At 41.0% G+C, this 22,943-nt stretch overlaps 2 protein-coding genes across 2 annotated transcripts in view; one reads left to right on the top strand and one right to left on the bottom strand.

Annotated features, from left to right (window-relative positions):
• Nucleotides 1-14,495, top strand: part of LOC128374409 (potassium voltage-gated channel subfamily KQT member 4) — a 44,933-nt gene extending 30,438 nt beyond the window's left edge. Inside the window, exons 3-16 of the mRNA XM_053334670.1 lie at nucleotides 1,211-1,337; nucleotides 1,460-1,635; nucleotides 2,245-2,370; nucleotides 3,451-3,561; nucleotides 3,659-3,754; nucleotides 4,580-4,668; nucleotides 5,346-5,471; nucleotides 5,921-5,941; nucleotides 6,912-6,968; nucleotides 8,742-8,971; nucleotides 9,060-9,156; nucleotides 13,143-13,274; nucleotides 13,616-13,754; nucleotides 14,273-14,495. Coding sequence (XP_053190645.1) covers nucleotides 1,211-1,337; nucleotides 1,460-1,635; nucleotides 2,245-2,370; nucleotides 3,451-3,561; nucleotides 3,659-3,754; nucleotides 4,580-4,668; nucleotides 5,346-5,471; nucleotides 5,921-5,941; nucleotides 6,912-6,968; nucleotides 8,742-8,971; nucleotides 9,060-9,156; nucleotides 13,143-13,274; nucleotides 13,616-13,754; nucleotides 14,273-14,476 — 1,731 coding nt within the window. The 3' untranslated portion in view covers nucleotides 14,477-14,495. The remainder of the gene's footprint in view (nucleotides 1-1,210; nucleotides 1,338-1,459; nucleotides 1,636-2,244; nucleotides 2,371-3,450; nucleotides 3,562-3,658; nucleotides 3,755-4,579; nucleotides 4,669-5,345; nucleotides 5,472-5,920; nucleotides 5,942-6,911; nucleotides 6,969-8,741; nucleotides 8,972-9,059; nucleotides 9,157-13,142; nucleotides 13,275-13,615; nucleotides 13,755-14,272) is intronic.
• Nucleotides 14,496-18,685: 4,190 nt separating this feature from the next.
• cfap300 (cilia and flagella associated protein 300) lies at nucleotides 18,686-21,208 on the bottom strand. Its single transcript, XM_053334097.1, has 7 exons — nucleotides 21,096-21,208; nucleotides 20,877-20,958; nucleotides 20,128-20,197; nucleotides 19,845-20,002; nucleotides 19,587-19,759; nucleotides 19,387-19,453; nucleotides 18,686-18,817 (listed from the first exon to the last, which is right to left on the bottom strand). The coding sequence occupies exons 1-7, from the start codon at nucleotides 21,206-21,208 to the stop codon at nucleotides 18,686-18,688; spliced, it is 795 nt and encodes a 264-aa protein (XP_053190072.1).
• Between the last annotated feature and the right edge of the window lie 1,735 nt (nucleotides 21,209-22,943).

Below are 22,943 nucleotides of genomic sequence, written 5' to 3'. Positions count from 1 at the left end.
TCCACTGTTCTCCAGCTGCTTTAGTGAAGGGTAATGGACACTTGCTTTCTCCTCCTTAACCTGACTCGTCCTCTCTCAACCCCCTCTCCCCCTCCCCTACCCTCACTATCTATTCCCACCTTGCTCATCTTTACGTGTTATTTAATGGTTGGACTCTTGACTTTCACATTCTCTCTGTTCACTCTTTCGATCAATCACACAGCCATTAGCAGGTAATCAGCCATTAGTGGACTTTACTTACACGAACATTAGCTCTAAGGACAGATTGCTTCAGTACAGTCCAGAAACAAGAACATAAGAAAAAGATAAAGAGAAGTCGTACAGAGTGACATATTAATAGACTAATAGAGCACAACTTTCATTTCTTTAATTGAATTTGTTTATATCAATTAAGGTACATTATCAGTTATAATGCAGTTATTGCACAGGTGTAAATTAAAGGATGTCAGATGGTTTGTTACACAGAACCATCTGAGTCGTCCTTGGAAACTGTTTGGAAAAGTCAGAGGAACTTTAAATAAAAAAACTTGGCAGGCGATTTGATGAACCATCTGTCTATTACCTTCTTACCTTATGAGGCAGTTGGATTTGTGAGATCACAAATTCACAACAAGATCACACATGTGTCCAGGTGTCTTGCAAGTTAAGGTGTAGCTACTAAAGGAGAGGATCATGTAAATTATATGTAAATACTATTTACATTAGTTGATCAGTGATTCCAACAGTCTGAGAAAGCGTGATCATAAATATTAGAAAATTGACTTCCCAGCTTTCAAGTCCATCACACATGACGTACTGCAAGCTTTTTACTTTTTATGTTGCCATATTCACTTTATCCTTTCCACCACAATAATACCTTCATACATATTGTCGTCATGGTTTCGCACACCTCAGCATTTGACTCTCAGATATCACATAGTGCACATCACCTATCCCATTCAGCCCTGACAGGATGCACACACACGCCAAACTGATGGAACATGACCTTTTAAAGATTAAGTCTTAAGATTAACCTGCTATAGCCTGAGTTGCAAAAAGATTAAAATATAGTGTACATAAACCCAAATATGATGCTTTAAATAAAATGGATAACTTGGAAATCTTGCATAGTGGACACATGCAACAACTAAGTTTAAATGACTTTAAAAACAAAGCATTAAAGTGATCTTTTCCTGCTTCTGACCTCTTCGTGTGGAAATGTTGTCTGCAGGAGTTTGTGATGATTGTGGTGTTTGGGTTGGAGTACTTCATCAGGATCTGGGCAGCTGGCTGTTGTTGCAGATACCGTGGATGGCAGGGACGACTAAGATTTGCCAGGAAGCCCTTCTGTGTCATAGGTTAATGTGTTTGTTTGTTAACAGAATATAAACACACGTAAACATGCGTTGTGTGTCTTGACTATAATTTCATAACTATCTAATCCCCACCCCTTCCTCTGTGTCTCTGATCTTGTCTGTAGACTTTATAGTGTTTGTGGCATCGTTGGCAGTGATCGCTGCAGGAACGCAGGGCAACATCTTTGCCACCTCAGCCCTGCGCAGCATGCGCTTCCTGCAAATCTTACGCATGGTTCGTATGGACCGGCGAGGAGGCACCTGGAAACTACTGGGCTCAGTGGTTTACGCTCATAGCAAGGTGGGAATGTTAAATATAGTACTGATCTCAAAACTGCTCAACCTCAAAGGTGCACTTTTTCCTGATTCAAGTATATTTGAGTATGGTTTGCATTTTTAACTTGTATAGACATAGACAACTGAAAGTATACATACTGAATTATGGATTATTATAAGAGCAGGAAGCAGAAGTCTGTGTGTTGGAGAGTGTTATTAAAGGACTGGTAATAATGGTCATGATGTTTACAAATTGGGATAATAACTTAATAAATCTTGATGTTGAGGAATAAGCGGTGAGTCGACTGATGACCAGCTGTTACTTGATTACATTCACCATTCTAAAACATCAAACTCCCCTTTAGCTGCTCATTTTTGGCAATTAGTTGTTAGCTTTTTTGCTGACTTAAACACCCAACACCCACCGGTCAGCTACAGAACACAGTTACACACAAGGTGATGATGATTAATTGAAGCATCAGCTGTCTTAGCAAAGTCAAAGTGGAAGCCAAATGTGATGATGATGGGATTTTAGCCAATAATGATGATAGTGATATGGTAATGACAGCAGAGATTATGATGCTGCTGCTGACACTTGACTGTGTGTACCCCCCCCCCCCCCCACACACCTCAGGAGTTGATTACAGCCTGGTACATAGGTTTCCTGGTCCTGATCTTTGCCTCCTTCCTCGTCTACCTGGCAGAGAAAGACATCAACACAGACTTCAACACCTATGCAGACTCCCTCTGGTGGGGGACTGTGAGTACTGCGTGGTGCACACACACTGTAGTGATGTAGAAATGTTTCATGCACATTTTTTAACAAAAGATGTAGCTCATAATTTTATTTACAGATAAAAAAAGATTTTTTTTCATAAGTGTCCCAAATTTGCAGCACAGATGCCTCTAAAATAGCAAGAGGTGATCCCCTCCCCTTACTTGTCTATATAACTAATAGACAACTAATCTAGCACTGGAACAAGGAAGAAGGTGTAAACTAGTTCAAATAAATATTTAAGCAAATGTGAGACTTGCTAATCCATTAAATCTTTTTCACATATAGTAGGATCTTCATCACTGTCCATGAAACCAAATGATTAAAACAATGTTTTTTAATAGTTGTCGTTCACAGATAAGTCAGTCTTTTTAGATTTCATAGGAAAAAAATGAAACTGTGCAGCAAACTGCACAAATGTCGTACATTCTAGAGTTGCTATATTCAGCAGATTATTCATCCAAACTGATCAGATGTCAGAAATATTTTTTCCCCCTTGTATCAACTGCTGATTTAGATGAAATTCAACATTAAAGAGTCACAGAGCTAACACTCTGTTCCTACACCTGATTACTACTTATAAACTAACTATAAAGACAGATGACAGGTGTAACTGGCTTTTAGTTTGATGTGGAATATTTTGTTGAATGTGTTTATGCTCCGTTAATACATTCAAAAATGAATGAGTTTTGGGTTCAGATGTAGAAATAATTCTGGACACACAAATTGTTGTGTTTGAATGTAAATATTCCCCAAGAGAAAATAGACCTTTTCATGTCACTGCAGGAAAAGCACAGGTTTAAATAATATAATGAATGGTGGCTGAATTTAGTGTTGGCTCTCTGTCACACTGTTATGACTTACTGTGAGCAGAACAGAGACATAATTGTTACTGATATCACCTATGCTTTTCCTATAATGACAAATCAAAATGTCCTTTTTGAAACTGGCCTAGAAAGACAAATACAGTGTGGTGTGCTAGTGCTAGCATTTTCTTATTTGTACAACCCCCTTGTTTAGAGCTTTACAGACTTATATTATATATGAATGTGTGGTCGTCTATAGATTACTCTGACGACTATTGGCTATGGCGATAAGACTCCTCGTACCTGGCAAGGACGGCTCCTGGCTGCTGGCTTTGCTCTTCTGGGAGTCTCCTTCTTTGCCCTGCCTGCCGTAAGTCTCTTATATTTACTCACAGCCCTGTTTGTGACTCCTCTCAGCCTGCTCAGAGGTGCACCTGTGATTTTATTATGGCCTCTCTGACCCTCAGGGAATTCTGGGATCAGGCTTTGCCTTGAAGGTTCAGGAGCAGCACCGGCAGAAGCACTTTGAGAAGCGGAGGATGCCTGCTGCCAACCTGATACAGGCAAGTGGGATTCATTTTCATATGATGTTTAAAGGGTTGGTACATTATTTTATGTGTTTTTGAAGTCTGTAGCTTCACATTGGTTGTTCTATATTTATGTATTATTATTTATTAAAACCAAATTCAAAGCTCTTCCAAAAACCTTTCCCATATGACCTGATGTAGGTCTCTGCATTATGACGTTACCACATATAAATCAATATAAAACCATAAACCCACCTAGCCACTGAGATGGACTAAGCGCTCGCTGTTGCTGCTGTTGCTGCTGCTCTGCTAAATGTGCTAACAGACACACACTCACACAGACTGAACACTCACCGTTGCTGCTGCTCAAAGTTTAAAAAATAAACTCTGAGCTCACCTCCCAACAGTAACCGGATCCAGATCAAATCAAAATCCGGTGTGACTCGCAGGTGTTATTTGTCCTGAAGCTCTTCTCCCGGCTCTCTCCTTCTGAGCTCCTGGCACTCACCCGGTGTCTGTCCCTCTGCTCCTTTATAAGCATTTATAAACATCTCATACCCACAGACTCAGCGCTCTAACACCGCTTGTACTATATCTGGACACTATTTCGTACTTTAACGTACAACGTGCAAGTATGTTAGGAAGACACTGTCAGCAAACTGTCAGTGTGTGTGTTTTGCACAGGTATCAGTGCTCTGGTTCTAACCTACGTCACAGCGTTTTACTAATGGCTGAGTGAGCTTTTTCCATTTTAAAAACCCAGAGAAGGACACAGGTGGAGTCTTTAATAAATCACTCTTAGATGGTGTATAGTGTGGTGCAATCTTTTACTTTATATTTGTGTTTTGTGTTTTTGTTTAGGCTGCATGGCGTCTCTACTCTACAGATGCCAAACACTCTTATCTTACAGCTACATGGTACTTCTATGACAGCATGCTTCCGTCTTTTAGGTAGGTGCTACAATGGTGGATTCAACTTGCAGAAGTCTGTGTTTGCTTTTGTCATTTGTTTGAAGTGTTGTAATCAATGCAGACAGAGATTTTAGAGTTGCATCACAAAATCTCTTGGATTAGAGCCTGTGAACTGTGATTAGTTGACAGCAGTCAGTGATTTTGTTTTACCCTTCCTCATGCATTCATGTCATTGTGAACAAACAATGCACATTGTACCTGCTACCTTTGGTCCATGAAGAACCCTCTTCAGTTGAATTTGTGCAGTGGTGGTTTCAATAAAATATAATAGTGTTGATTTTCTCTCAAATTTTAAATTCTTCTTTTAAATTTAAATTTGTGTCCAGCCCGTTCAAACACTTTTTTGCCACCACTATTCAATTATATTTTCATTTTCTTCTGCGCAGTGGTTTCTTATATTTTGCATTTCTGTATTAATTTGACTAATTTTTTGTTTTGCTTAAAAGGAGGGGAAGATGAGAAGCATACATAGAAACATGCTTACGTTAATATTAAGTAAAAATCTTTACTTTATATTTGAATGATCTCTCTCAAGTACCCCTCTTCTTTTGAGCATTCGGACCATTGATTTGGCCTTTTTGTGAGTTTTTCGTCATTTGTTGTTTTTTTGTTCATTTGTCATTTGTTTTTTGTTTATTTGTGCACGTGGGTGTCAGAGAACTGACGCTACTGTTCAGTCACCTCCAGCGACAGCGTAACACCAAGAAGACTCTCCACAACTCCTACCACACGCTGCTGTCTGGGCTGCGGCCCTACAGCTCCCCCTATCTGTCGGGGGACAGGTACGCACCCCGCCACCTCTCACAGTCTCACAGTACACTCAGACAGGTGGCCAAACCTACAGTCATGCTCATTCAAAGATGCCCAAACAGTCAAACAGCAACAACATGGACTTTGAGAACAACACATTCAATAGGGGAACACAATAAAGGCTGACTGCTTCCGGAGCTTTCTGCATGGATGTGTCGTGTCTAACAATATTTCACTAATGCTGATCTGAGACCACTGTGTTGCAGGCCCCCCTGCTTCTCTGCATCTTTGTCTGCTTAGCTCATATTCTTGCCATTTCCGCTACCCGTTGTTCACTCACTGGTGTACTCTTCTTTCTTTCTTTCTTTCTTTCTTTCTTTCTTTCTTTCTTTCTTACTTTCTTTCTTTCTTTCTTTCTTTCTCTGTATTTCCATCCTATCGTTTCCATGCCATCCATCCTTCATCCTTCATCTGTTCTCAGGAAGGCAGACGTTCCATGCAGGTTTGTTCTTCAAGTCATGAGCTGTGCTTGTTGATTTAAGAGTAGTTAGATGGACCTGCTACATACAATTTGTTAACTTCAGTAGCCTAAAGATTAAACAAGAGCCAAGAAAATAAAGGGAGTGATTCGGGGTAAAGCTGGTATTTTTCAACCCTATTTCCCATCATTTGGGGTCTAAGTGACTAATGGCAGCCGCAAAACTGGCTGCAATGTAATCCTTACGAGCAATTGCATGTGTCAAAGTACGTCCACTAAAAGTACTTGTTTTTGCCACTGACAGGCTCCGATAGTTATTATAAGTGTCTGACAATGAAAGTAAACACAGGATACAGCCACCTGTACCAGCATTACTTTCATCCGTGGACACTTCTAGATTTTCCGAGTCTGGCAGCAACAGGTCCCACTCTGCAGAAACAGTTCCTCTTCACTCGCCAGGAGTCACTTAGACCCCAAATGATGGGAAAATAGAGTTCAGGTTGAAAAATATTGGAATTACACTTTAAGTTAATGGTATATATCAGACTGCTGCATGCATTAGATGAGTGATTTGCTGGTGCTTCGATTTGAGGAGCTGCTGTCACACCATGATGATTAATGGGCTGTCTTGATGAATATACTCGGGTGAACCACTACATACTCCCTTTGCATGATCCTTCCCCACTCACTGGTACAAACCCAATTCCTCACTTCTCACTGGGTGTGTCTCCATAATCCAAAATTGCCTCTCAGAGTACATTTCCCAGTTTTAGACAAGGCAACAGGAACAGGAAAGGAAAAGGCTTTTTTGACTATTGAGATACCATACCTCACTCCTCCACCTCACCTTCCCCTCTGCTATGTTTTATCCTCACGGGTTCACCATGCACCCAGGTTGTATCCCAGAACTTCTCGTCCTCCTTCACCTACCCCACCTTCTTCCACTCCTCTTTTCCCTTCACCCTCTCTCCCTCTGCCTTGTGTGTCTCCCCAGTCAGCTCCTTTCTAAAAAGCGGGGTCTCTTCCGGATTCATGCTGGCCGCAAGCAGAGGTATCCACAGCAACAAGCCTGTGCACGGGGCACGCTAATAACATCACCAATAATGACACCTCCTTTAATACGCACATCCTGCTCACTTTGCCTGACACGCAAACATTTCTGGACCGGTGCAGCAGTTTGCTAAATGTTTTGAGTTATTGTTAAAGTGTTACACCATTTGCAGTTTGTGAGTGTGACATGACAGATGCAATACTTCTCTTATTTTCAACCGTGGACTGTTACCAATTAAAAGGCACTGTACTCCGGTCCACAAATACTTGAGTGAATCCTTTTTGCCGAGAGGAAGTTGCTCCAGCTTGGAGAAACTACTGTAAGGCTATTTTTGCCTGCTTTGGCTTGAAGGTCATGATAAACCATATGTTGAAAACATGGCAGAAGTCCTTGATGGTTTATGAATATGTGTGCTTTTCTTTCTTTCTAACATATTTCATCACACATCTCTGATGGAAATTAAATATTTACACAGTAGTTTTCCAAATTCAGGACACTTGAAGTAAGGATTTGCCTCACTCATGACTTGCTTCATGTTTTCAACTCAGTTGTTGTCTCCTCTTGGAGATAAGAAGGTTTAAATGATTGAGTATGCCGTCCTGTTTCAGATTAGTCTTACACTGTAGACCTTTCTACCAAATCAGTATGTATGTGGTATATTACTTAAAAGGTTTTTAAGTGCTAAAATGTTTCTGTTTGCATGCATTTTTCTTTCAATGTCTTTGAAGGATTCAATTTATGGCCCTGAATGCATCCAAATCATTAACTTCCTTTCCCCAACAGCATGCAAAGGTTTTCACTCTGTCTTCCCCCATTTTCCTTCAATCTACCTGAAGCATTTTAGCTTGCTCGTATGAAATGCTTCCACTAACATGCCCTGACTATTTAAATTTTAATTTAAATGGCCGGCTATAACACACGCACAACAAAGAGTATATCATCGTAAAAATGCGGGAGTGAAGGACTCGGCTGGAATTGCTCTGTGGTGCATGACGTTTGCATTGCCTTATGGATCCGTGACAGTGCATAACATGCAAGGGGCTTCAGGGAAGGAGCTGTGTCAAGAGCATGCTTTAACAGCAGCATTAGGAGTCAATCTGTTGGCAAATAGCTTTCCTCTTGTAAATAGATGACCTCACATTCAGGCCTGCGTTTGGGTTGTGGTGAGTGATATAGAGTACTTAATGAGACACATCTTGTGCTTTGAAGCCGATATTTTGATGCTTATTCACTCTTGTTGAAGGGATTAAGGAAGCGTGTCTCTATTTTGATGGTAGGTGGAATATTTTCTGCCATCCCACTGCTACTGCAAGGCTTGAATCAGGTTTCATTCATATTTTGCTGAATCAGGTGCTATGATAGACACATTAAAAAAGCAACTCTTCAGGGCAGAATTAGTTTTTAGCAATACTGTGGTCCCTGTGGTCAGACTGCCTCCATAGTAAATCAGCTAGTCTGTCCTTCATCAAGACAAAATGTGTTTGTTTTTGTCCCTGTTTTATCTGTTTGTCGACGTGTCTCTGTGTTGATTACTATGAAAATCAGAAGTCACTTTTTTTTTCATGTTACTTCACAATTACTAACATAATCTTTTCTAACAAGCTCAGGCTGTCTCTCTGATGCTTCTGAAAGTTCCCAGAATAACACAGCTTAGTCTTCCATTAGGGTCAATGGCATGGACATTGTGATCAATGAGGAAAAACACAGATCCTAGCATGATCCAAAAATAATGTTTTACCCACAGATGTTTGAGTTTTTTATCTTCACTGTCAGCAGTAAACTAGGCTTCAGGGATCGGATTAGGATGAACAATTCCCGATCATCCCAAACCATTCGCAACAAGGCGTCACCACTGCCTCCCGGGTCAGGTGTCCGCTGCTCTCCCAGCCAGGAGAATGTCCCAGAGGCCACCAGCCCGGGAAAGGTCCAGAAAAGCTGGAGCTTTAATGACCGCACACGCTTCCGTACCTCCCTTCGCCTTAAACCGCGCCCTCCTGTAGATGGTAAGCAACATTTTTCAATCATATTCTCCTGCAGTCATTCCTGCATAGTAATATATCTGAATATTTTCCCTTTGCCTGGACCCAATAGAAGGGCTTGGGGAGGACAGTGTGGAGGACAAACCGTATTGCGACGTGGCCATGGAGGAGGTAATCCCAGCAGTGAAGACACTTATCCGGGCTGTCAGGTGAGTCCTGCCATCATCTAAATTTTAGTCATTCCCTCAGTCAAAATTTGGATGCATCTGTAGGTACTTCTTTGAACTATATTTAGATGTGAAACCCTTAACCAAAAACTTTTCAGCAGTAAAAAGTGTTTCCAGGTAAGACCTGGCACATCACAACCTTAAGCCAGTCACTGAAAGAATAAGGTCACTTTAGTCAGATTCATGTGTATCCGGACCATAGCTGCTTCTCATGGTATTTACAGCCTGCATTAATAGGTCAACATGCTGCTCTTCCATTTAGATGCTGGCGTGTGCACATTCAGCTGACTGAGGAGAAATGTCCACTTAGGAGAGGTAACTGAGCCCTCCTGCAGGCAGGGTTAGTTCCCCCATGTGACCTTGTCGCTCAGCAAGCCCAACTCACTCAGGCTGGTCATGCGTGAGGTGGTGTGATAGAGTGGTTAGCGATTACAAACAAATATGGTACAGACGGAGGATCGCAGTACAGTACAAGTGTCTAGAGACGATGTTGTACAGTTTAGACAAGGACAACTGTAATAGCAACTGATTAAGAGGGCTGCTGATGTTGATACTGATTGATGTCACTTGTCATCTCTTTCTACAATTCGTGGATGAGACTCCTTGATGTTTCTGTTCTATTGCAAAGGTGGAGGTCCTTACACAATATGTGCTGAGACATTTGAATGAATGGGTATGGTTAGCTGCACTCATAATCTAAGTACAACAAGTGCATGTGTGTGGAGGAACTGCACTGTTGGCAAATTTGCAAATATCCCACAGGAATACCAACAACACCTTGAATGCAGACATATAGGGACACATAGGGACATATGTGTGCCACCCCCACCTAACACACAACCCAGAACAATTTTCCCTGCTCAGCAAACACACTTACACACACACACACACACACACACACACACTTCCACACACACACACACACACACACACACACACACACACACACACACACACACACACACACACTGATGGTGGCAGAAAAAACTACAATTGCCAACAAACATCTGGTGTGGGGGCCAGACTCCAGTCTCTGGGGGGGTTTGATGAGAGCGGATAGTAATGACATCCCGTATGTCAGCTCTGTACTCTCACAGCATTTCTCATGGTAGCGTGCTGCTTTTTGGTTGTGTGGTTCCATATGCACTCCTTTTTCCAGGTCTGCTTACTACATTCCTGGTGGAAAATATTGTGAAGCACTTGTGAAATGAAGTGGGTATGCGTGAAGAAGTGATGTGCAGACATGTTGGTGCAGTGCAGGTAAGGTAGTAGCCTTGTAATCCTAACTCTGTTGCACTGATGCACCTGTGGCAGGGGACTGAAGAGGTGGAGGCAAGGGTGTGTCGGGTCATTGTAGATGATGGTGGCTCTACTGAGATAGCTTTGAGAGGGGGCAGCTGGGCTCCAATGACTCTCTGGGTGCAGATGATCAATTATTATTGTCTGATAAATGACTGTTTGATATTGTTGTGCTGCTGATAGTGTATTATACAATCTCTCCTCGGGTTCCACTTGACTCAGCAGATAGCTCTGACTTCAGCTGGTCTGTGCTGCAGACAACAGGCAAGAGGGAGTGCCTATAGATAGTCCAGGTGTGTAACCAGCAGGTGCTTCACTGTTTTAACACATACACACATGCGCATACAGCGTCCCAGCGAGTGTTCACAATTGATTTCTGTGAAACACAAATCTTTGCAGCAGGTCTTAGTGCTGAGACTTCACTTTAGAGAGATGCATGTGGTTTATCAATCAAGAGAGGAGAGGGAGGAGGATGGGGAAACAAGGCCTAATATATTTCTGTTCTTTCTCTACTGTGACTCTCATGCACTAATCCAACACTGCACAAAACAAAAAATGTCTGCATGATTGCATTCTTGGGTGAAGCTCCTTGGTTATTAATAATGAGTTTGGACAACTATTTTGTCTGTAGTCATTGTCATCAGTTTTTGTAGCATTTCAGCTCATTTTTTCGCAGTATGTTTCTCTGTAAATATATTTGAATCCACTTACTGTAACCAGTGTGTTACAGTTTGTTCTCTTAGGAGGTAGGTAGTCGTATCCAGCAAAACATCATTCTTGCCTCCTCAGTGGCACGGCCTACGTGGCCCACCTATTCGTGTCAGCATTACAGTCATACAGTCACAGATAAAAACCTGGCCATTGGAGAATACCAGGGATCCACCTTTGCTGAATTGCAAAAATATTTATACAGACTACGCAAGCATTTTGGGGCACAGATGATACTTCCTGTCCCTCGAATCATTGGTGTTTTTATGTCTCAATTTCCTAACAATAGGAAGGTATCATATCTTTCAGTGAGCTGTGCCAGCTGTACTGAACCACTGCCAGGGTCTGTTTTCAGGGGACCACACTCAAACCTGACCATGTATTATGAAAGCCAAGAAAGAGAGTCAGCATTTTGAAGAAACCCTTGGAGGGTTTCTCTCCCCCCCCCCCCCCCCCCACACACACACCTCCACCACCTGAGACCCACCCTCACAAAAAAATCAGCATCTACCTGCAAAATAAGAAAAGACTGCCTGCAAAAATAACCCAAACACAGGAGTCATCAAGAAACAATGTGCTGTGTGAGGGGGAAGAGTGCGCTGAAGGTTGCTACAGCACCAGCTGTAGACCACCACTCCTCTTCTCTTCTCCTTTCCTTGCACAGCAGCAGCGGTCACCACACAAAACTGTGTACTATATGTGAATGTGGTGAATGCAAACTCTGCAGACCTCAACAAAGATTATAGTGGTCATTTAAGAAAACTGACCCCACTCACAAGTTCAGATTTCACCTGCCCCTGCTTAGCCCACATGTGTGTAGTAGTGTTAATGTGCGTCTGACTGTGAGTGTGTATGTGGCTATACTCATGCATGCATTTGTGGTGTAATATTTTTTTTATTGTACGTGTGTGTGGTTGTATACAGATATGTGTGTTATACTTTCTTGGAGCAGCTGAGCATTTGTTATCTTTCGCTTCCTCAGACCTTTGATGTGATTTCTTTTCTTCCTCCTGTGAAGTCAAGTGGGAGTATTATGGTGGACTTAGTGGTCTGGGTGTGAGAGATAGCATTTCCTCATAAAAAAAACAAAACAACAACAAACAAAAAAATGTTCTTGCTCTTCCTGCCTCCTTCATTCCTCGGTCTCTCCTAGTTGACTTGTAGTGCAATCCATCACAAGGTGAGATGACAGCTTGAGTGTGTATATTTTTTTCTTGCCTATATTTGATGTTTCCTGTCCTTTTGCAGAACCAGCATCTCTGGGCTGCCTATCGCATAAGTGATAAGAATGGAATTGAATGACCCACCCAACGTAGAGAGCCAGGCACACACACACACACACACACACACTTAAACTTTTTTGCACTCCCTTTCCATTATCTCTTGCACATCCTCCACTCCCTCAAGGGTGACGTTCAACCAGAGCGACTGTGTCCAAGGATGTTGTCAGTGATGTGATACAGTAGTGCTGGGTCAACATTCCTCAGTGTGATTCCCCCACAGTCAGTTGGATGTGGGTGGCGATGATGAGCTATGTGCGCTGAGGGTGGGAGCAGCTTTGGTCCAGTGTCACCAACACGGCTGTCATATTTGAAAAAGAGCAGAAACAGGAAGGAGTTATGATAGAGGTGTGTGTGTTGAGCATTACTATCTATGGATTTGTGCTAATTGCTGAAACAGCAAGCACTGATAAGCAAATGGTTTGGTGGGGGGTGGCTCCCTCTGCAACTCTGCTCTCTTAATGGGGCTGTTTGTGAATGATAAGGTCACTCTGACTGTAATTAATCTTATTATTCTGAGGATGGCCTGCATCCCTTTGATAGCTGTCTTGCCCCTGCGTTTTTCCTGAAGGTTTACTTTACGTCCATATACAGTATGTGGAAGTGCAGTGTGAGGCTTTTTAAAGGTGCCCATTGGAGCATAAACAGTGTGTATGTGTGTGTGTGTGTGTGTGTGTGTAGGATCTTGAAGTTCCTTGTGGCCAAAAGGAAGTTTAAGGAGACATTACGCCCATATGATGTGAAGGACGTCATAGAGCAGTACTCTGCTGGACACCTGGATATGCTGGGCCGCATCAAGAGCCTGCAGATGCGGTAGGTTTCACACACACACACACACACACACACACACACACACACACACACACACACACACACACACACACACACACACACACACACACACACACACACACACACACACACACACACACCCAGTAGAATCTATCAGTGTGGGATTGATGTATTGTGGGTTTCTTTGGTTTGTTTTTTCCTTGTTCTCCTGCTTCTTCCCTCTTTACTCTTCATTCTATTTGAAATATGTTGTATATTGTATTGTAATCACTTTCTACTGTGCCTTTGAACGTACTTTATTAAGCTTGTGCAAAATGATTGTAATGATAATAACTAATAATTTTTTTTTGTGTGTGTGAAAGGGTGGATCAGATTATTGGGCGAGGGGCTGTTCAGCCCGATAAGAAGGCGCGTCCTGAAAAGGGAGAGAAGACGCCGCCAGAACTAGACCCACTGGATGAGCTAAGCATGATGGGACGTGTAGTCAAGGTGGAGAAACAGGTAACAGATGGTTTGTATTGCATTTACTTAGCAATGTATTAAGTAAACGTGAGTGCTTTACTTACTTTGTATAATGGTGTGAATTAGTCTTTCAGTGTTTTCAGTCACTTGTTTGAAAAGCAAAAGTACTCCAGTAGATCTAAAAGAAGCTGCTGCAAATTAATACAGGAAGTGAGATCAACTTAGAGCAATGACATGAAAGTGACAATAAAGAGCTAAGTCTCTGTTCTCTGTTCTACTAACTCAGTGGGTTTTTACTTTCATCAGTCTTTCTTCTCTGCTGCTCATAAGATACTCATGTGATGCGATGTCTTTAAGTGTTAATAATTGTTAGTGTTCCAAGTGTTCAATTTTAGTGGCTACTATTTTAATAGACACCCATTCATATTAGAATAGGGACAGAAAACTCAGGAAGAGGAACCTCTTTCATCTCATCAGGAAAAAATGTGAAATACACATGAAGGCTCTCAATTAATACAGTGTGGAAAAAAGTTTGACATTTGTGTATGTTGGTTTAGGTACAGTCCATAGAGAACAAGCTGGACCTCCTGCTCAACTTCTACTCCCAGTGCCTAAAGAAAGGCTCGTCCCACTTCACCCTTTCCTCCCTTCTGGATCCAGACCTGACATCTGACTACCACAGCCCCACGGACCAAAGAGACCTCTTCCCCTCCGTAAACACGCTCAACATCTCCCAGTCTGAGAGCGGCAATTTAGAATGACAGCTGAGTTGGGGGCTGATCAAGCACAGACACAACCCTTTACATTACGTCTTCCTTCGGTTGAGTCTTCACTCTGAGCAGCTCAATCTAAATGTCTGTAAATGTATGATTTCTGGCACCTCCAACCCCCCTCTCCCATCTCATATCTGCATCCTCACCTCTTTTTCCTCAAGTGAATGTCTCTGGAGCTGATACAAATATACCCACCAGATGGCTCCATCTGACAAGGAGCCTCAGCCAAAGCTGCTTACCACACACGCCTCTCAAACCCACTAAATGAGGATGGAGATGACTATTACTTGACTACTGAACCACCTTCACCCACTCACCACCTCATGCTACACATATATCTAAGCCCACTTCAAAGCTTCAACTGTAGATAATCAGACTTTTAAAGTTTTTAAAATCTTTTGAGAAATCTTGTCTTTTTTTCCGTATTTCTTTTTTCTGCTTGAATCAACGGCCTCTGAGAGTTTGCTGACTCAGTTGACATAGACAGTGCTGCAAGTGTCATTTGTTCAGTACCTTGCCAGTCACTGTTTAGAAGGCATCACTATTCTTGATACTGTGATGAATGTAATGGGTCCCACCTTCAATTATGTGTTCACCAGAAGAAAAAATATCAAGCACTGGAGGAGCCCTCAACACAGAAATAATCTGCTCTCTGGGACCTGGATGTGCAGACTGGGCTGACAGCCACCTCGCCAAAGCACCAAACTTCTACGGTACATCTGCCCTCCTAAGCTAGGGCATTTTACATGTGTGAATCCTGCTTTAATTGCCTGGATGTGTCTCATGACACTAGAGCTGGAGGAATGTGTTGGAATGACTGCTGTGTACTGTATATTGTTGCTTGTTTTGATCTCCATTCCCTCTCTGAGAAGTTCTGTCTCTGACAAGCCCACTTGCAAAAAAACCCAACCAAAATTCCAAGACATTGTTCCCTTTTTGACTGGCATTCAAGTAAGGAATGTTCCTACTTATTTAGAATTTGATAGAGCCAAAATGTCCGTTCAGGGGTTCAAAATTCTTCATTTGCAATATTTCAAAAGCTACTGTACCTCCTTGAGTATTTCATTTCCCTAACTGTGTTTTTCACATCATCTAAAACCTCTGTGTCTTGCAGCCCACCCTTCAGACATGCATGTTCCTCAGACCAGTTCTGTCGAAAAAATGTCAATATGTCACATTTTCTGCACTACTCCTCATCACTCGCATCTAGCTTTAGGTTGGGTTTACCAGGTCAGCTGGTTCAGGCAGTCAGTAAGTCTCACTCTTAGAGAAGCAACATGCACAGCAGCCGTGGGGACGATATAGAAACTGTTTTGGCCAGTTTGGTGCCATTTTTAACTTGCAATGTGTCGAGGTCTAATGCATGAAGTCCAGACCATTATCCTCATGAATGCACATGTCTTTGGTACGTTTCACTTCAAAACGGACACAGTGCACAAGGTTGGGCACAAGTTGCAACCCAAAGGAGTTCCAGTTGTAGCCTGTCTACTCTCCGCTGTTCTTCCCTCTTCTGATTATTTCTTGGAGATGTTTCATGTACAGTAAAAGCTGTGTGCAAGGGGACAAAACTGGAGAGTGCACACACACACACACACACACACACACACACACACACACACACACACACACACACACACACACACACGCAAGAGCAATTCCTTTACTTTTACTTAAATACTTTGGCACTTGATAAATATAACACTTTTGTTTCATGTATAATTCTTTTTGTTTTGATTTCTTTACTGTAATTCATGCACTTGATTTTGCGTAATGTACAACAATAAATTTCTATGTTTTTTTTATTTTTATGATTTTGGTTGCTAAAGTGAATGAAGGATTTATGTTAATATATTTAATTCATCTAGATATGTATTTTAAATGTAGCATTTTTGTAAAGTTGAATCATGGATGACACAGTTGTAACTAAAAACACAGCCGATCAGGTTCGGACACACACAACTTGCAGAGCTCGTATGTATATTTTTTTAATGTCATCAGATAATTGCTACCAGCTTCGACTATGAAATCATTCACCATACTGTATTTGGCCAGTAAAAACATTTGTCCTGTCCCGTCATGAGACTTTGATTTATTTAGTCCAGTCAAGCCAGTTGACTCAGGTGCTTCACTTTTCCATTCAAGCCAAGACTTCAGTGAATGTACTTCATTGCTCAGTCTATTTACAGTAGATCTATTTATGATCTGATGCTCTTGCTGCCATAACTTTAAAAAATGGCACTTGGCTTGCTGTTGGCATCAAACAGTTTCTGCATTCATTTCATAGAGAAATGTTAGGTAGCTTTATTCTTTTGCCTAATATTAAGAATAATAAGCAATGCCTAGAGGCATTATTAAACTGAACAGTGCTATCACTTCATTGTTACCTGGAAGTTTGAGCTTCATAAAAATATATGTGAGACCACTGTATTGCATGTTGTTGTTAGTGGTGGCCCCAGTGTTAGAGAAAAAAACTAAACAAAATGTAAGGATCTCTCCTGTTAAGTCTTGAGCCAAGACATGAAAGGAAATGACCCGTGCCTTCTATGTCCTTGTTCTGTAACTGATCTGGTGCGACTGCATTACATAACAACTCTGTCTCAAATATTATTGATGCTGCTTTGAACAGAACAGTATTTTATTAGGATATCACATGATATCCATGCTTTTTTTTTTTTGTAAAACCTTGATCGAACAAAGAAACACCATCAAAATTGTTCTAATCAATTCAAGTCTTTTATGACTGTTGCAACCTTTGATATTTTCTGAGAGTATTAATGTATTTTTAGCATATCATTGTAACTCTAAGCGGACCTCGTTGCATCAACACCCTTCCTGTATTAACACCTGTCGGATGTGGAGGGTTGGAGGCATGGACATTTGTGTCGTCACAGGAAATTCTGTAGGCATGTGTCCTTTCATAAGCATGTCACATACATCAGAATGGCTTCCACACAACTACCTCTGAGGCCACTAGGGGGCGCTAGTCTAGGAAACCAAGTATGAGAACCAGTAACTGAATGTCTAAGTGAATGCTATGCATGACTCAATCTGCACGTTCCCTTTCTCTTTTTCACCCTGCTCTTCCTCATGACATCCCGCCATCCATCATTCACTGACTTGCTGCCATTTGACATTCCAGCTCGTTGCCCTTTAACTGCTCTCTTAGGTGTTGGAATTGTTCAAATGAAACACAAACGATCAAAGCAATAAGCAAAACCTAAGTCTTCCAATTCCAATTGATGTAGCTCTTGTTGATGAAATATGGCGCTTATTAACAAGTTCTTGTTTTCTAATTTAGTGCACACCTTCTATTTGATCTTTGAAAGATATTCACTCAAGTGTATCTGCTGAGAATAAAATTAGCTCACTTGACTAACTTATTAATTTATTTGTTTCAATAAAGCTCTTTGGACTGTATGTTGTCTCTGGCCTCTAGTTTGTATTCCTGTTTTGTATTTCCTGAATAATCATTTTAACTATTTAACGGTACAGTGTGTAGGATAAAGTGGCATGTACTGGTGAGGTTGGAGATTGCAACCAACTGAATACCCCCTTCCCTCTAAGTCTGTAGAACCAACGGTGGGCTACTGTAGAAACATGGCAGTGCATCATGGAAGAGGACCTGCTCCTTATGTATATATGAAAGGCTCATTCTAAGCTAACAAATAACAAATTCTTATTTCAGGCAATTATACACTAATTAACACATAATTATGAATATTATATCCCATTTCAGCCAAGTCTGTTCCACTAGATGCTGCTGAATTGTACATGTTGCATATTACATATTGTATATCAATATTCAGGTGAGGCAGGCTGCCAATGAACTGATCATATTATTGGTGAACAGTGAGAAAGCCAACTATAGGCTCAGTGTGATTCATACAGCAAGCATGAAGTCATTTATGTGAGGCTAATTCCAAACATTTTATTGGCATGCTTTAAAAGGACAAAATAGTTATTACTTCTACTTTGTTAGGTCACCTGGAAATACTCTATTTAGTACAATGCACCTGCTTTCCGGTGTGCTCTGCCTTTGACTGCTTTTATTCACATTTCTCATAGCAGTGACGTAGGAAAGCTGATGGCCGCAGTGTGAACTGCTTTTTTATGCCAAGGTGCAAGTCTGAGCTTGTATGTTAGTGTATACAGCAGGAGACAGACTTAAGCAACAAGTGCATCTCCAAGTTTTCACTGTCAAAATGTGACGCTTCCAACACCATAACTGTGGTATAACAAAGTCACATGTCGTTTGTAGGGGTGGACAATCATATAGGCAAATGTCTGCTCCTCATCCCATCTCCCAGGGTAACATCTTCCAGACTCATCCTACAGGGGAAAAATATTACAGTATGATATTGCCCTGAAGGAGAGCCTTTAAATGTGCAGTTCAAGCAAGCACTTCAACTATTGCAATGTTACAACTTAATTTGTGACTGTGATCTAGTGTTTGGGTCTGCATACAACTCTACAAAAAATGTTGTTGAAGTTGTTAGAAGCAAAAAAGTGAAGTACTTTTTGTCAATCTACTGTTTCCATGATAATGAATGAACTTTCATGCTCAAAAGTCTGTGTGTAATACATTAATACACCAGGTTAAATCAGTAATTGCATTATAACAATGACCTGAAAACAAAAAATATATTGTTTGTGAACAGTACTAGTATAAGTTGTGAATAGTGCATGAATAGTGACCACTTATCAGCATTTATCAGGTATTTTACAATGGCTTTTAACATTGCAGATCAGAAGTTCAATACAAAGCTTTATCTCACTAGAGCATTTACTTTAAGGGTTGTGTGCATGTGAACTTATTTGAATGTAGAAAAGCTTTACATCAGAAACACACAGCCTTCTTTGTATATGAAGAGCTGATTCAGACTAAACTCGTCACTCACCTGGGCATAGACTTTGAGCACTGTGGATACAACACTGATCTTCTTTGTCTCTGGATCCTTCTGTACACTACAGAATAAATGATACAATTGCAATGCCTTTATTAGATCATAATTTATGCAGGAAAGACATATGTGTGTAGGAGGAGATGTAGGTGAACCTGATCCTTAAAGCGGGATAATATAAAGTCAAGTGTGCCTACCTGATTAGGTCTTTGTAAATGTGCTTTGTGGTGCTGATATAAGGATCAATGGTGTCCTCGTACTGACATAGCTCTCCCCCTAGACACAGGTGCTTGAACAGGCGTAACAGAAACTCCTCTCGCTCAGCTCTCCCAATCACATGATAGTGCTCAGAGTCTTCTTCCTGCAGCATCTGGAGAAACAGAGGAGGACTTGATCTGACTCCATGTCAGAGAAACAGACAAGACAGAAAGGTGAAAGAAGAAAGAAAGATTCACCTGTCTGAGTTCATCATAGTCAGGGTAGACGTCATGGAAGCATTTAACTACATGTCCAGAAGGCCTCAGGACACCACAAGAGTAGATTGGGTCAAATAGCTCCATGGAGACCTTAGTGCATGGCACAACCTCCACATCAACAGACACCGCCGGCTTTTCTACAAAACACACGTAGTAATCAAAAACATTCCACAGACAGAGATCTGACTGCAAATATTAACCAGCAGATGAGATCAATTTCCTACTATCAGTGATGAAAGGCTTTCTAGGGGACATGACATACCGAGAGGCACCCAGGCTCCTGTCTCCATCTTTCTCAGACTGGAAACCACATTTGGGTCTCTGAAAAAACACTGCATGAAGGATGACGTTATAAAGATATTAAATGTGATTATACAGTTGAAAAAGTACCACATAACAGTCAAACAGTAAATATTGACTTTCATAAGATCGATGCGCTTCATATTAGTAACATCACACCAGATCCAGATCAAAAACTGTTATACTTACACTCCTCAAATCTGGCCTAATTCTGTCTGGAGGGAGACGTCATGGAAGCATTTAACTACATGTCCAGAAATTGTGAAATTGTTTTAAAAACTAGAATAAAGGCTTCACAAATCTGAAACTGTGTTTTAATGTGTAACTGGGGTCTCTTTGTCAATCTAGTCCAGATTTGATCTCTAAGTATAGTGGTTTTTGATCTGGAACTGATCTAATGTGGTCTGGAAGGAGAAACATCACTGAAATGCCCCCCCTCTTATTTTCTGTTTGAATGGAGTAAAGGTTTCACATATCTTAAACTGTATTTTAAACAGTCTGTGTCGTCCGCTTATTAATGTAGACCAGATATGACAGGTACAAGTACAGTAGTTTTTGATCTGGACCTGGTCGAACATCAATAAAATCACCCTTTTTCTGTTTTCATGAGCAGAAGAATCAGAGCATTCTAAATCAGAAACTAACTTCTATGTGTCCTTGTACAGTAAGTTAATTTCTGACTAAGTAATAACTGTTTATGGCAGGTCTCACCAGTGCAAACCTTTCACTGTTGTAAGGGTAAAAACTCTGGTCAAAGCTGAAAGTCTGAGCTGAAATCCTCCCAAGCATGGACCTGAAATACACACACACACACACACACACACACACACACACACACACACATTTATTTGATCAGAGGGCCATTAGAGCTTCACTGAAGCTAACTTACACAAAGAGAGGGCTTGTAAAAGTAAAAATTTCCAACGGCACCATTTCATTAGCAGAGTTAAAATGTCCTTGTCCTGCAGGAAAGAAAACTTCTTGGAGGAAAGAGGACTGAAGGAAAAACTTTGCTCAAACGCGTATAATTGCTCTCCTGCCATGTTTAGCTCATAGAGGGTTAGACTGTATGGTTAGCTTAGCTACTGTTGGCCTGTAGTTACAACAACATTGAATAGAAGTCTCGTAGGCGTTTACCGACCAATCACCCGCAGGTGTGCTCACCAACAGCCAATAAGCTTCTCTAGTTCGCCTCGGTCACCCGAAATTAAAGCATCTTCCGTGTACTTGTTGCCTTGACAACAGACGCAGTAACGTCTGTTAGTAAAGTTTTATTATTTTCTTTCTTTCTTTCTTTCTTGTAACGCTTCTATCGTCTATTTCTTTTGATTCCGCTTTGTTAGTGTCCACCTCTTGTCTCCAACAGCTTCTTCACCGGTCCGATAAAGACATAGGCTACCAAATAAATTAACTAACTTACACCAGTCTATGAGAGTGAAGGCGACCAGGTCAATAATAGGTGAACTTGTCTTCACTGCCACCAGGGAGCGACCGTGTCTTGTCTTTCACAGAGCCGTATATAGACACACACACACACACACACACACACACACACACACAGACACACAGACACACACACCTTGTGATACAACCAAAAGCATAAGAACATATGTAAGTGGCCATGAGGGGAGATTGTTTAGCAGTATTTTGGTGTTAGACCTTCATCAGTCTTCAATAGTCTATGACAGCTTGTAGCACCTTATGCACCTCTCTGTAAAGCCTGAAGGTGAGGTACAGGTGGACATTTTGACTGACCCATTTTTCCCAGATGTTGCTCTTGTAAATTTTGTTTAATCTGACAAGAGCACCTGAGCATCAGAGGCAAAAAAGGGCAAGCTCTGTTTTACTACCAACATAACATTTATGGGTTCATCTCCGTTCACCAGATTGTTTTGACATCTCCTCTGAAGGACGCTGTGTTAAGGATGAACGGTGCTGTGTGTGTGTTACTCTTCTACAACCTGTGTAGGATTAAAGCAAAAACTAGCTCTTCTTTTGACATACATACAGAGCTCTACAATTATTTTTATTCATCCTGGCTCAAATACTCATTTCATTCACCTCATTCCCAACATTCCAGGATGGCTGAGGATCCTTTTGATCCACATTCCAGTATAGGGCGCCCAGACCCTGATCTTCCCCATAAGAGGAGTCAAGAATATCTGGTATGGACACCCTTAAGTCATGATTGTGTAACAGAGTTGTGTTGTCTCTTTAACTATGTTGCCTTTGGCTTCATTAAAGCATTTAAAATCCCACAAATTGAGCTACACATCAGATGAGCCAGATTTATTGCTATGATAAGTATCTGGTCGAGAACATACAGAGTCACAAAGCAGTTAAACACTAATTAAAATGTAAAAAGATGTGATATGATACCGTTCACTTTGAGAGCATTTTTTAATGATCATCATACTGTTTTTTTTATCAGAGAATAAAATAATTCTATGTCATTTTTTTAATCTTTTTATTTTGAGTAAAACAGTAATTATGATTAACTCAGTTGATGACATGAGGGATGAGAGGGTGGAGAAAGACAAGAAGTCATTACAGCAGGGTCTTCAGCAAATTTGTGAAGAAATTCTAGTCTTGTTCAAAATTTATTTCTTAAAGTTACTGTAAGATGAGAGAGCATCTACAGTTTTTGCTACACTTTATTGTATGGATCCTTCTCATTTCCAAGACATTTTTATCAATAATTTCCTAACAGTAGCTCTTGTGTAACCGCTATTTCTTTCAGTTTGACACTCAAAACTACACACTGAAAAGCTACATATT

Source organism: Scomber japonicus, chromosome 15, assembly GCF_027409825.1.
Source record: "Scomber japonicus isolate fScoJap1 chromosome 15, fScoJap1.pri, whole genome shotgun sequence".
Taxonomy (NCBI): domain Eukaryota; kingdom Metazoa; phylum Chordata; class Actinopteri; order Scombriformes; family Scombridae; genus Scomber; species Scomber japonicus.
This window is presented reverse-complemented; position numbering and strand designations above follow the sequence as displayed.